The following is a 14,597-nucleotide window of genomic DNA, read 5'->3' as shown; positions in this document are numbered from 1 at the left end:
CTCCTTCACGAAAAGCTTCACTCCAGCTTTAAAACTGAGCCCGCTACAACCTAAAAACGCAAGTTGCGTAAATGCGTTAAATAAATTAGTGGCGTTAAAACGAATTTGCGTTAACGCGTTATTATCGCTGGCTGCTTAGAACTCCCCATAACAAGTAAACTAATCCTGAGTGTGTAAAATCCATATTCAGCGAGGTGTAAACGGAACCAAAAACGGAAATATAACTTTCCAGATGTTGTTTTTCAGTCTCATATACAGTAAATGTCCACAATGCATCCGCTACACACTGACCACCGCTGTTAAAGTTCCTTCCGACTGCCGATAGAGGGCGTAGAAGTGCGTCACCGCCTCCTGTAGTAGACACGTCACAAGTCGATGGTTCCTTTCACTTTAAACTTCTTGGCGGAGCGTTCGCTGGCTCGCTGCTCAAACTTGCTGCCGTAGATGTGGGAGACGAAGCCGTTGATCTCCACTGCAAACACGCTGTTTCTTTTAGGGATCACTGTCACACAACAAGTGGAGGGTGAGGGAAACAAACAAACAGAGGAATGAATCATTAACACGGACATCAAACCAGTGCTCAGACAGACACTGTCCAAGTTGGGGTGGGCGATATGACCCAAAATGTATATCACGGTATTTCTTTTGTTTTTTGCGGTGACGGTATTATATCACCGTATTATTAAGGGATGCTCCACTCAAAACATGATTCTACCTCTTTTCTTTCTATTGGCAATGTAAGGTACAACGGAGTATTACTAGAGCAGCAGGCCGCCTGTGTGAAGATGAGGAACGTGAAGTTATACTTTAGTATCGGTTTCACAGATAACGAAATACTTCATCTTTTGGCACCGTATTATCATCAGTATCAGGACCTTGAAAAGATTGTGCAACAAACTGCTTTTATTCTGAAGAAAGAACCACATTGACCTGATGGGGAAACTGCTTCTCTTGTGGAGGAGGAAATTACTTTTATTTTCTTGTTAAGTTATGACTTTATTCTCGAAATCTCCGATTCCCCCCCCCCCCTCAATGTGGCCCTAATACTCCGTCGTAGCAAGGGGACATATCTTAAGAAGGAAAAAGTATTTTTTTAAAACAGATGTGTTTATTGGCTCCAAATTGAAAAGGAGTTCTAGACCTACATGTGTTTTGGGAGGAGTAGCCTGCCCCATAATGTAAATGTAATGTGATTCATTCAGAGTTAATAATAACAGTCTAACATGCTGTTGTTTTCAGTTGTGAGTGAAATGTAGCTGACTGTCAAATCAAATAGAATACATTTCTTGACTATTTCACGTGAGACTGTGTTGGAATAAGACCAACACCACAGAGAGCTTAAGACTCGTACTGGTTTACTGCTGTTTTGCACTCAAGCAACAGTTTAACCTCCAGATTAAATGTGTCTGTTGTCTGGTTAAAGTGCTCTCTCTAATTGATCGCCTCACATCAATTACAGGAGGCCATTTCTCCAGTTAAACTTTCATTCATATCAAATAGCCTAATAATAATAATAATAATTGAATCTTACCAACTTAATGGTTTTGAACCAGGACATCAAGTAACTCGTGAAAAATAAAGTGTGTCAGATTAAGAAGTCTACAGCGGTTAATTCAATGTGTTAGATATACATTTAGTCAATATTTAGGTTAATAGTAAGGCTGTCAATTAAAATAGATAATATCGATTAATCGCAAATTAATTGCAGATTTTTTATCTGTTCAAAATGTACCTTAAAGGGAGATCTGTCAAGTATTTAATACTCTTATCAACATGGGAGTGGGCAAACATGCTGCTTTATTCAAATGTATGTATATATTTATTATTGGAAATCAATTAACACAAAACAATGACAGATATTGTCCAGGAACCCTCACAGGTACTGTCGAGCAACCTGGATCTCAGCTATAAAGAAGATTTGTAAAAAAAAGTCCTACTGTTGTTGCTAAATATCTGCTCAGAGATGGCAAGGCTACAGCTCAGCTCTGATTGGTTGTTTTCCTCTGGTCTGTGAACTACTGCAGATGCCATTAGGAGCACCGGAGGACACCGGAGGACACCGAGGCACGTGATCTTTTTCAGATTACCTGTCTCATGCACTACTGTCAGGATATAGTGACCGTTAAACCTGCCTACTCCAGCTTTAAAGGAGTTTACTACTTGTATAACACATTTTAGTTTTAAAAAAACATATTCAAAATGCATAATTCCCCCGATGCTCAGGCCTGGCGGTGGGTCGACTTAGGCCCGACGAGCCGCCAGGCTTGCAGGACACTGGTGCTGATATTGCTGAAATCATTATATATTGAATCATACTGTATTACGGTACATTAAATGCGTGTTATCAATGATCAATCAATGCAATGAATAGAACCTTTCCACGACAGAGAGTTTGACAGATTGTAGACGTGACCTAGCAGGAAAAACACATTTTGCTGACGATGGCTCAGTTCCAACAAGTTTCAAACAAGTGAGCCAGCCCACACAATACCTGGAGCCAGGACCGAGCTCACCTGAACGGAATGCGGTTGTTTTTGATGCTATCAGATTACACCTGTGCTTTTCCAGCAATGACAACGGAAAATTCCACTGTTTTTGTTTCCACTGCTTTTTTGGCGCAGCAACAATAGGTTTTAAATTTCATCTTTTATCCCCACACACATTATGCAAATGATTGTAAACGGAAATAAAAGGTGCAGTTATATGTTTTTTGAGTCAGAGGAGGCCATCTCCTCCTAAGATGTTGGGCCAGAAGGAAGTAGGGGATCCGAGTGGCGAGTGTTGGTGATCGGAGCAGAGAAGAAATTAGCGGTAAACTTGTCTCGTGTTATTAAATGTACTGTCTCACACACACACACACACACACACACACACACACACACACACACACACACACACACACACACACACACACACACACACACACACACACACGTCCAGCTGTCTAACCTTTCAGTTTGTCTTCTTTGGTGATGATTTTGAAGACATGTTTGAACTCTTGGACTAGAATCCCTGTAGTCCCCACATATGACGGGCATTTAGACCGGACCACTGTGAGAGAAAAGAAACAAACTATTAGTACAATGCTGTCACAGCTGAGTCCGTGCTCAGAGAAATGCATCCAGATGATTTAAGGCTTTAAGCAGTGATCAGGAGTTGAGCCACAATCAGCTCACATCAATGTTGTTAAAAAAAAGGTAAACTGATCATCAGGTAGACAACACGTACTCGTATGGTTTCACGATAAAAGCGCAGCTGACATCGATCAATATGATAAGATCAGGTCACATAACACATTCACGCTGTACTAAAGGTCACAATCTTGCCGTATCTCAACCAGGCTGTGAGATGGAGGGTTGATAGTTCTCTCCTTCATACAGACGTTCAACACAGCACTCATATCGACTGAAATGACCATAGTCTTCCAAACACTGGACAGCGACAGGGCTGTCACGGTGAAAGGATTTCCCTTGCGGTAACAATGACTGGCTCAGCAGCAGGATATGCGATAACATTGCAGTTTTTTTTGTTGTTGTTTTTTTGCAAATTACTTAATTTATCCTGATTTTTGTGCTAAATAAATAAGCATTATTATTATTATTATTATTAGGTATATTGTTGCTTTTTAAATAACAATGATGACAGTTTAAAAACATTATTTTTTAATTAAATAGTTGTTTATTGTTAACTGCAGAACAAAGAAGTGCAATGAGGCGAAGCGTTTTTTTCAGCTGGGACACTTTGGTTGCGTCCGGTTGCTATGATATGGAATATCCGCAGAAGTAAAAATGTCGGCAGACGGTAGAGGATTTGCTCTGGATGAAAGGACGGCTGAAGCACGTATAGGGAGAGAGGACGGACCCGCGGGTCTGTGTGTAATAATTTATCCTCCATTGTTGTTGTTGTTGTTGTTCAGCACTTGTAGCCCACATGTGGACTGTGACGGTTGGTCATTGTGGTATTTGTGATTGGACGGCGACGAGCGCAGCGTTTTATCAAAAGTTGAATGTTTTTCAACTCTCGCCGACCAGAAAAAAAACACCAAACGTGTGCAGAATAGACGCTCAGCTCCTCGTCACGCTGCTGGTGTTTGTAGCATAGTGTAAATAAAAGTAAAAAAAGAAAAAACGTAAACATAGCGGTTGTGGCGGTTGCTTGCCATCCCCTGCGGTTGGCTTCTCAATAGTGCGGTATTGCAATATTACGATAGGTAATTTCCTGCGGTCATTGTCAAATCTGGTGCTCGCTAGACTGCGAACATCACCTAATGTTACAGCGTCACAGCAGCGTATCTTGTTTAATTGAAAGCCGATAGGAAAATAATAATTTTGTGGCAGAAGAGATGTCTGTGAATTTGATTGGATCGAAATTTAAACAGGTTTACAAAGTGACTTTGCATTATCACATTTATGTACATATTCTTTGAACCTTTGGCGAGCCACTCAGAAACGGGCTTCTTGTTGGTGACTCCTGCTCTAGACAATGATACTGATTAAAGTCATCGTGGTGTTAATTATTGAGAAAACTAAAAATCTACCTGAGATGATGGCACCATGGAAGTCTGCCTTCAGAAGCTTCTGTTGCACAAACTGTGGATTACTGTAAAAACAAAACAAAAGACTTGTTAAGCAGTTAATGAGGAACGTCAAGGGTTCACATCTGTGGAGCTCTAAAAACTGATTTACCTCGTTGGCTTCAGTCCGCCGCACAGGTCAATAACGTACTGTCTCCAGAGTTCATGCAGAGGCAGGAACAGCTCGTACCTACAGTGATGATGATAAACACGGTGATGCTGAGGAGGAAAACAACTGACTAACACAATCAATTTTGACGAGAACACTTGGATGCAGTCATGATGACCATGAATGTTTCAAACACATTTCAATGACCGTCCCATCCTTCAGATTCCTTCCTCACCAACCTCTGGTGCTCAGGCTTGATCTGGAAGACCTTCATCGCCCTCTTCTGCCGAGCGTTCAGTCCTTTGGGTTTCTTGCTGGTCCTCTTGGACTTGTCCTTCTTGGGCCTGGCGTAGCCCAGAATCAGAGCCTTGTAACTCAATATGTTCTTCAGACCTTCTTCGTCACGCGCTTGCTGCTGAAGGCTGTTCTTCAGGAAGGCCTGGGTGAAGGCCTCTGCTTTACGTTGGGTCTGAGACTGGAAATGAGACAATGACGCCAAAGACATTTACAGAGATGTGAGAAACGTAGATTTCCTTTAATCCAGTCTAATCAGTTTGGTCAAGCTTTTGAAATAAACTGTTAGTAGGTTTAGTAGAGCCTGTCTGAGGTTAAAATAATGATAATTAAGAGTGAAAAAAAGAGATTAATATATCAGCCGATATTCCTTTATTTTCCCAATTATCATTATTGTCAATAATCCCTCAAATTTGTGAGAACAAATATAAATTAGATAATATAATGAAACATTTTTGGACAATAAAGTTTACTATCAAGCATCAACATCAACATTTTAAGAGTAAACTTTAGAGGACTAAATCATTGTTGTTTTTATCCTGAATCTGTTTTTCCCATTAGCTTCAGCTATGTGCAGTCCCTGTAATCCAGTCTAACAATGGTTATCTGCATTATCCCAGTTAAATAAACTAACAAATAAATACAAATGTTAACTACAGATTAAAACAAATGCAAAAAAATTAGGGCTGTCAATTGATTAAAATATTTAATCGCAAATTAATCACATCAATTACGGGAGGCCATTTCTCCAGTTAAACTTTCATTCATATCACATAGCCTAATAATAATAATAATAATAATAATTTAATCTTACCAACTTAATGGTTTTGAACCAGGACATCCAGTATTTTGAAGTTATTGTTATTGTCATGTAACTTCCATACATAAGTTACGGCACTTCCGGTGTAATTTAAACCAAAACCACGATCTTTCCTAAACCTAACGGAGTAGTTTTATTTTGAAAAGACTGGAAAGGAAATTGACACATGCGTCACGTGTTGCTGGACATTCGTAGGAAAAAGTGTTTGAAAGTCGTTCTGAGCGTCACAAAGTAAAAGGGAAATTCGTGTCTGCGTACACAAATCAAATAGAATAAATGTCTTGACTATTTCACGTGAGACTGTGTTGGAATAAGACCAATACCACAGAGAGCTTAACACTCGTACTGGTTTACTGCTGTTTTGTTCTCAAGCAACAGTTTAACCTCCAGATTAAATGTGTCTGTTGTCTGGTTAAAGTGCTCTCTCTAATTGATCGCCTCACATCAATTACAGGAGGCCATTTCTCCAGTTGAACTTTCATTCATATCACATAGCCTAATAATAATAATAATAATAATAATAATTGAATCTTACCAACTTAATGGTTTTGAACCAGGACATCCAGTATTTGGATCAAGTAACTCGTGAAAAATAAAGTGTGTCAGATTAAGAAGTCTACAGCGGTTAATTCAATGTGTTAGATATACATTTATTCAATATTTAGGTTAATAGTAAGGCTGTAAATTAAAATAGATAATATCGATTAATCGCAAATGAATTGCACATTTTTTATCTGTTCTAAATGTACCTTAAAGGGAGATCTGTCAAGTATTTAATACTCTTATCAACATGGGAGTGGGCAAATATTCTTGCTTTATGCAAATGTATGAATATATTTATTATTGTAAATCAATTAACAACACAAAACAATGACAAATATTGTCCAGGAACCCTCACAGGTACTGCATTTAGCATAAAACAATGTGCTCAAATCATAACATGGCAAACTGCAGCCCAACAGGCAACAACAGCTATCGTTATCGCGTTAACTTTGACAGCCCTAAAAAATATATTTTAAAAATAAATTTAGCAAAATAAGGGTCAAATGTATTTTTATATATGATTGTATATAAACGAATATAAAATGTCAGAAAATAGTGAAAAATGCTAGTTATGATTGTCCAGTTTAAAATGGCTTGTTGTGGCCGACCAACAGTCCAAAACCAAAGATATTTATTTTACTATCATAACTATAATCATTTACTCAATGAAGGAAGGCATCAAATCCTCAAAAGAGTTCAAAATATGCGGATTAACTTACTTTTAACTAATCGATTCATCAAATTGTTTCATCACTAGATCTCGTGTCACTCTCTTTTCTGCAGGAAAGTTGCACAACATGACTGGAAACTGAACTCAGAGGTATCTGCTTACCTTGACACCAAGAAGCTTCACCAGATCCGGAGGAATCGGGGCTCGAAGAAGTGCTTCCGCTGAACGGGACAAACAAAACAAGTGTTACACACAACCGGATCAACTCACTGAGAAGCTGGACCAGAATGCAGGAGAGGTTGTTGGGCCAACGTACATTAGACTCCAGCAGCCGGCCTCAGAGACTCAACTTCATCAACAAACAACAACTTCTATCTTATTACTAGTAGCAATATTAAAGCTGCCTCCAAACAAAACGTACATTTTGGCTGAAACTAACTATTATTTTTATTATCAATTAGTCCATCTGTTATTTTTTCCTATTAACTAATTAACCATGGAGTCAGAGTTGATTGACTAATTGAGCTCTAAAGTCGGTATAATCATACTAGAAAATGTCCCCATTGCTGTCCTATCCAACTTCTTTCATGAACTAAAGTTCAGAGCCAGCTGTTGTGGGGACTGGAAAGCTGTACGAAAAAAACATCTGGTTTCCCAGAGAGTGCGTGAGAACCCGGATAAAGAAGCCAAAGAAACTACGAAGGGGGAAAAATCTGTAGCTGGACCGTCATCTAATCTGTTGACTTTGTTGTTGGATTTCAACATTACTCACATCACTGAAACACCGCTGTGGTAAAAGCTCCCTTCTCTCCCTTTGACCAAATACATCGATAGTGTAGGGTTGACTATTTGTGCTTTTACAAAATATTTAATGTGATGGGTCAAGTTGTTCTAGTCATTAATCATAAATAAACATTAATTATTTCATTAGAATTAATTGTAAAAGTGTATAAGGGTTTAGAACATGATGATAGAAGTATAATGATGATCATCCACACGCTCTATTATGTCTCAACAGTCATTTTTGGGGTTGATACCATTTGTTACACAGATTTGGTGCTAAATTTTAACCATTTGTTGTACTGTTTTGCTACTTCTTCCTCCAGCAGCACTGCACAGATATCATACTGATAAAGAGTTGGTTATCAGACAGGATTATGGGTCAAAAACATTCATAAACTTGGTCTACTTTAAACTGAAACTTTACTTCTCTCTTCGACAATGACGTTTTTGATAAATAATCATCAGTGATGTGGATAAAATGACTAAGTAGGTTAGGGGAACAGGAACAGAAGGACTCCGTTTGACAGCATTTGTTTTCATATATGGATTGTTTTGTTTTTCCTTTTCTCTGTTCTGTTGTTGAAAACTCCCCGTTATGGACGGCTTGCATTTAACAATCACATGGTAATGATACTGTATGTAATGACATGTATGATTCTAATTTGTACTTGGCACACGGTTTAGATAATTCTCTCTTAATTATTTGTACCACTCCTCCCCGGGAGTAAATGTGTGTGGGTGTGTGTGAGTGCAGGTGTGTGAATTTGTAAGTTGGGTTATGGGTTTTGGTTTTTGTTTGGTTTACATGTTGTCATCAAAATTTGTCAATAAAAATAATATACAAAAAAAGGAAAAAAACAGTAAAAGACAACACTTATGCCATTTTAAAATATCCAAAAACTATAAGACGATATCTAGTCTCATATCACGATATCAATATAATATCGATATATCGCCCAGTCCTACTTCTCAGTCTACCATTGTATTCTGTAGACCGGTCAGTGTAGGACATTCTCAAATCTCGGAGTGCTCCAAAAAAAAGTAAATCAAAGGGCAAAAAATGCCTCCAAGATTTCGAAAAAAAAAAGCAGAAGCACCCCAGATCCCGGGCCGTCACCAACACCTCCCCCAGCAAATAAGACGGCAAAGACAGTTGCCGCTTCCACAATTGAAATGTGTTAAATAGACTGGCTCGGTGTTGAAGAGATGAATAAGCCATTGCATGATAAGTACAGATACTTCTCTCTGACTTTAATGAATGAGGATCTCAGATGTCCTGTGGTAACCTTACTACATAGACTGCACCGCCTCAAGGGAACCAAATCCAAAGTATGAACAGCAGATGTTATGCCTGGGAAGTGACCGCGTGAATGTCAAAGAGGAGATCAAAGAGATTCTTATCATAGAGTAGACAGACCTGTCGGACCGGCTGCACCACTGTTCAGTACAGTTAGACTGAGAAAGTATAAAGATAGTTTACGCTCCACTGATAACAACAACAAATCTCAGCCAACAAAAGCTTAACCTACTTCTCCCCAGAAGATCAGACACTGACTGATGAGCTATGTCACGTTCCAGACGAAGAAGAACATTGTCTTCTTCTGTTGGTTCAGCAGGGTGTCGAGTCTCAACACGTTTTGGTATCAACATCTGTCACATACTGAAAGCTGCCACTGAATATCTGGTCAGGGTCAGAGTCATTATCTTGTTTACTTACTCTTTGATTGGACAGTTTCTAATTTCAAATAACATTTGAAATTTTATTTAGGCAAAGTTCTTGTACAGCAGCTACAATTAACGTTTGACTTCTTTTGTTAAAGCTGCCTGGATCAGTTTTCAAGTAATTTGGGGCCAAAACTCCACGAGCTAAAAATCTGGACTGGTTATGGAGAGGGGTGGGAAAAAAATCAATTCGTAAGTAATGATGTCTCTGTGGTATTTAACCCTCTGAGACCCACAATAGACCTGTTTTAGTCTTTTTTTAGGGGGTCCACGGGGTCTTTAGGGGAAGATAGCAGGTCAACAGTAGATGTCACATAGAAGTGGTGTTCATCATCTGAAAGCTGAGAACCTGAAGATTAATTTGAGATGCAGCTCAGCACTGAGGGTCAAGTTGTTATAGTCATTAATCATAAATAAACTTTAATTATTTCATTAGAATTAATTGTAAACGTGTATAAGGGTTAAGAACATTATGATAGAAGTATAATGATGATCATCCACATGCTCTATTATGTCTCAACAGTCATTTTTTGGGTTGATACCATTTGTTACATAGATTTGGTGCTAAATTTAAAAGGGACTGTTTGTAACTTTTTAAGCGTATAAATGTACCGGGTCGGGACACTGAAGTCTCAGCTCCTCTGCCTGCTTGCCTTCACTCACACAGAGCGCGCGTTCTCGCTCAGCTCGCTCCACCTCTAGACGTGAACGCGCGCTCACTACACACTGCAGAAGAGTTAGTTTAGCTCTGAGAATATCTAGTGAATGTGCAGTGGACGTTTGTGCAGAAATAAATGCTGCAGCTCCTCCAGACCAACAGAGGTTTCCCGTGTCTTGTGAAGTGACGGGACTCTGCAGAGAGAAACGTTATCGTCTCGTTACCGACCGGGTGCCGGTGTCTCCTCTGTTCTCTCCGGCTGCGGTCGGTTACTCGCTGTGGAGCCCCGCTGCCTCCGCCTGTGCTGAGGCATGAAAAGCCGACACTAGGATCAGCATTGATTCATGGAGAGACCTCCGTCTGGTCAGCTAACATTACTGCCAAGCAGCTGAAATATAGAGTGATATTGTGGTTTTAGCTGACGTGTGTCGCCTCACTGTTTCTAGCGATGCTCGTTCATGTATATTTAGAGCGAGAAGGCGCGAGCTCGACGCTGACTTTCGTTGACTTAACGGCCACAGGTGTCGCTGTTGACAAGCAATTCTGAAAGTTACAAATAGTCCCTTTAACCCTCTGACACCCATGGGATCGCAGGTGACTTTAGTGTCTTTTAGAGGCTGTAGCAGGTTCAGTTTTAAAGCTAGTGTGTAGTGAGTGCTGGTACAGATATCATATGAAACTAGAAAAACCTAAGGAATCCATGAGGCTAAATAACGCTCCAAAGTTGGGCTACATTTTGGCGAGGAAAAACTGTCAAAAGTAGAACTACTCTAATAAAAGCCCTGCATTCAAAGTGTTATGTACTAATTCAGCAAAAGCCTAAATGGTGAGGTTACTAACGTTACTGGAGGTAAAATAAAACAATACATATGAGCACATACAACAACAAAACACTGCACTGATGAGAGTGACAATGGCTCTGTGGTATTTAACCCTCTGAGACCCACAATAGACCTGTTTTAGTCTTTTTTAGGGGGTCCAGGGGGTCTTTAAGGGGAGATAGCAGGTCAACAGTAGATGTCACATAGAAGTGGTGTTCATCATCTGAAAGCTGAGAACATGAAGATTAATTTGAGATGCAGCTCAGCACTGAGGGTCAAGTTGTTATAGTCATTAATCATAAATAAACATTAATTATTTCATTAGAATTAATTGTAAAGGTGTATAAGGGTTGAGAACATTATAATAGAAGTATAATGATGATCATCCACATGCTCTATTATGTCTCAACGGTAATTTTTTGGGTTGATACCATTTGTTACACAGATTTGGTGCTAAATTTAAAGGGACTGTTTGAAACTTGTTAAGCGTATAAATGTACCGGGTCGGGACACATGCGCGCTCGCATATGCGCGTTCTTGTGTGGCCGCTGCCTCTGCTCCTCTGCCTGCTTGCCTTCACTCACACAGAGCGCGCGTTCTCGCTCGGCTCGCTCCACCTCTAGACGTGAACGCGCGCTCACTCCACTCTGCAGAAGAGTTAGTTTAGCTCTGAGAATATCTAGTGAATGTACAGTGGACGTTTGTGCAGAAATAAATGCTGCAGCTCCTCCAGACCAACAGAGGTTTCCCGTGTCTTGTGAAGTGACGGGACTCTGCAGAGAGAAACGTTATCGTCTCGTTACCGACCGGTTGCCTGTGTCTCCTCTGTTCTCTCCGGCTGCGGTCGGTTACTCGCTGCGGAGCCCTGCTGCCTCCGCCTGTGCTGAGGCATGAAAAGCCGACACTAGGATCAGCAGTGATTCATGGAGAGACCTTCGTCTGGTCAGCTAACATTACTGCCAAGCAGCTGAAATAAAGAGTGATATTGTGGTTTTAGCTGACGTGTGTCGCCTCGCTGTTTCTAGCGATGCTCGTTCATGTCTATGTAGAGCGAGAAGGCGCGAGCTCGACGCTGACTTTCGTTGACTAAACGGCCACAGGTGTCGCTGTTAACAAGCAATTCTGAAAGTTACAAATAGTCCCTTTAACCCTCTGACACCCATGGGATCGCAGGTGACTTTAGTGTCTTTTAGAGGCTGTAGCAGGTTCAGTTTTAAAGCTAGTGTGTAGTGAGTGCTGGTACAGATATCATATGAAACTAGAAAAACCTAAGGAATCCATGAGGCTAAATAACGCTCCAAAGTTGGGCTACATTTTGGCGAGGAAAAACTGTCAAAAGTAGAACTACTCTAATAAAAGCCCTGCATTCAAAGTGTTATGTACTAATTCAGCAAAAGCCTAAATGGTGAGGTTACTAACGTTACTGGAGGTAAAATAAAACAATACATATGAGCACATACAACAACAAAACACTGCACTGATGAGAGTGACAATGGCTCTGTGGTATTTAACCCTCTGAGACCCACAATAGACCTGTTTTAGTCTTTTTTAGGGGGTCCAGGGGGTCTTTAAGGGGAGATAGCAGGTCAACAGTAGATGTCACATAGAAGTGGTGTTCATCATCTGAAAGCTGAGAACATGAAGATTAATTTGAGATGCAGCTCAGCACTGAGGGTCAAGTTGTTATAGTCATTAATCATAAATAAACATTAATTATTTCATTAGAATTAATTGTAAAGGTGTATAAGGGTTGAGAACATTATAATAGAAGTATAATGATGATCATCCACATGCTCTATTATGTCTCAACGGTAATTTTTTGGGTTGATACCATTTGTTACACAGATTTGGTGCTAAATTTAAAGGGACTGTTTGAAACTTGTTAAGCGTATAAATGTACCGGGTCGGGACACATGCGCGCTCGCATATGCGCGTTCTTGTGTGGCCGCTGCCTCTGCTCCTCTGCCTGCTTGCCTTCACTCACACAGAGCGCGCGTTCTCGCTCGGCTCGCTCCACCTCTAGACGTGAACGCGCGCTCACTCCACTCTGCAGAAGAGTTAGTTTAGCTCTGAGAATATCTAGTGAATGTACAGTGGACGTTTGTGCAGAAATAAATGCTGCAGCTCCTCCAGACCAACAGAGGTTTCCCGTGTCTTGTGAAGTGACGGGACTCTGCAGAGAGAAACGTTATCGTCTCGTTACCGACCGGTTGCCTGTGTCTCCTCTGTTCTCTCCGGCTGCGGTCGGTTACTCGCTGCGGAGCCCTGCTGCCTCCGCCTGTGCTGAGGCATGAAAAGCCGACACTAGGATCAGCAGTGATTCATGGAGAGACCTTCGTCTGGTCAGCTAACATTACTGCCAAGCAGCTGAAATAAAGAGTGATATTGTGGTTTTAGCTGACGTGTGTCGCCTCGCTGTTTCTAGCGATGCTCGTTCATGTCTATGTAGAGCGAGAAGGCGCGAGCTCGACGCTGACTTTCGTTGACTAAACGGCCACAGGTGTCGCTGTTAACAAGCAATTCTGAAAGTTACAAATAGTCCCTTTAACCCTCTGACACCCATGGGATCCCAGGTGACTTTAGTGTCTTTCAGAGGCTGTAGCAGGTTCAGTTTTAAAGCTAGTGTGTAGTGAGTGCTGGTACAGATATCATATGAAACTAGAAAAACCTAAGGAATCCATGAGGCTAAATAACGCTCCAAAGTTGGGCTACATTTTGGTGGGGAAAAACTGTCAAAAGTAGAAATACTCTAATAAAAGCCCTGCATTCAAAGTGTTATGTACTAATTCAGCAAAAGCCTATATGGCGAGGTTACTAATGTTACTGGAGGTAAAATAAAACAATACATATGAGCACATACAACAACTAAACACTGCACTGATGAGAGTGACAATGGCTCTGTGGTATTTAACCCTCTGAGACCCACAATAGACCAGTTTTAGTCTTGTTTAGGGGGGTCCAGGGGGTCTTTAGGGGGAGATAGCAGGTCAACAGTAGATGTCACATAGAAATGGTGTTCATCATCTGAAAGCTGAGAACCTGGAGTTTAATTAAAGATGCAGCTCAGCACTGAGGGTCAAGTTGTTCTAGTCATTAATCATAAATAAACATTAATTATTTCATTAGAATTAATTGTAAAGGTGTATAAGGGTTAAGAACATTATAATAGAAGTAATGATGATCATCCACATGCTCTATTATGTCTCAACAGTCATTTGTTACACAGATTTGGTGATAAATTTAACCATGTGTTGTACTGTTTTGCTATTTCTTCCTCCAGCAGCCCTACACAGATACTATACTGATAAAGAGGTGTTTAATGGATGTATAACATTCATAAACTAGGTCTACTTTAAACTGAAACTTTACTTTTACTCTTCGACAATGAAACTCACCGTCCATTTCCACGTTTTCGCTGTTTTCCCGAAGAAAACGGTTTATAAATTCAACACCAGCTCTGACAGCAGAAACACTGATCAACACCAACACGTGTTGTTTTGAATGTAACACCAGCCTCACTTCCTTCTTCTTCTTCTTCTTCTTCTGCTGCTGCTGAACAGTTTCCGGTTGACAGTCCGGGTGAAGCTCAACGTCGCCCTCTACC

The 14,597-nt window shown here is 40.5% G+C and overlaps 1 protein-coding gene across 1 annotated transcript; it reads right to left on the bottom strand.

The window, feature by feature from the left end:
• On the bottom strand, positions 1–14,597 carry pop4 (POP4 homolog, ribonuclease P/MRP subunit). The gene is made up of 7 exons (XM_037752172.1): positions 14,389–14,597; positions 7,172–7,230; positions 4,922–5,157; positions 4,686–4,763; positions 4,538–4,599; positions 2,950–3,051; positions 1–502 (listed from the first exon to the last, which is right to left on the bottom strand). The coding sequence occupies exons 1-7, from the start codon at positions 14,393–14,395 to the stop codon at positions 366–368; spliced, it is 681 nt and encodes a 226-aa protein (XP_037608100.1). The 5' UTR covers positions 14,396–14,597; the 3' UTR covers positions 1–365.

Source organism: Sebastes umbrosus, chromosome 2, assembly GCF_015220745.1.
Source record: "Sebastes umbrosus isolate fSebUmb1 chromosome 2, fSebUmb1.pri, whole genome shotgun sequence".
NCBI lineage: Eukaryota > Metazoa > Chordata > Actinopteri > Perciformes > Sebastidae > Sebastes > Sebastes umbrosus.
This window is presented reverse-complemented; position numbering and strand designations above follow the sequence as displayed.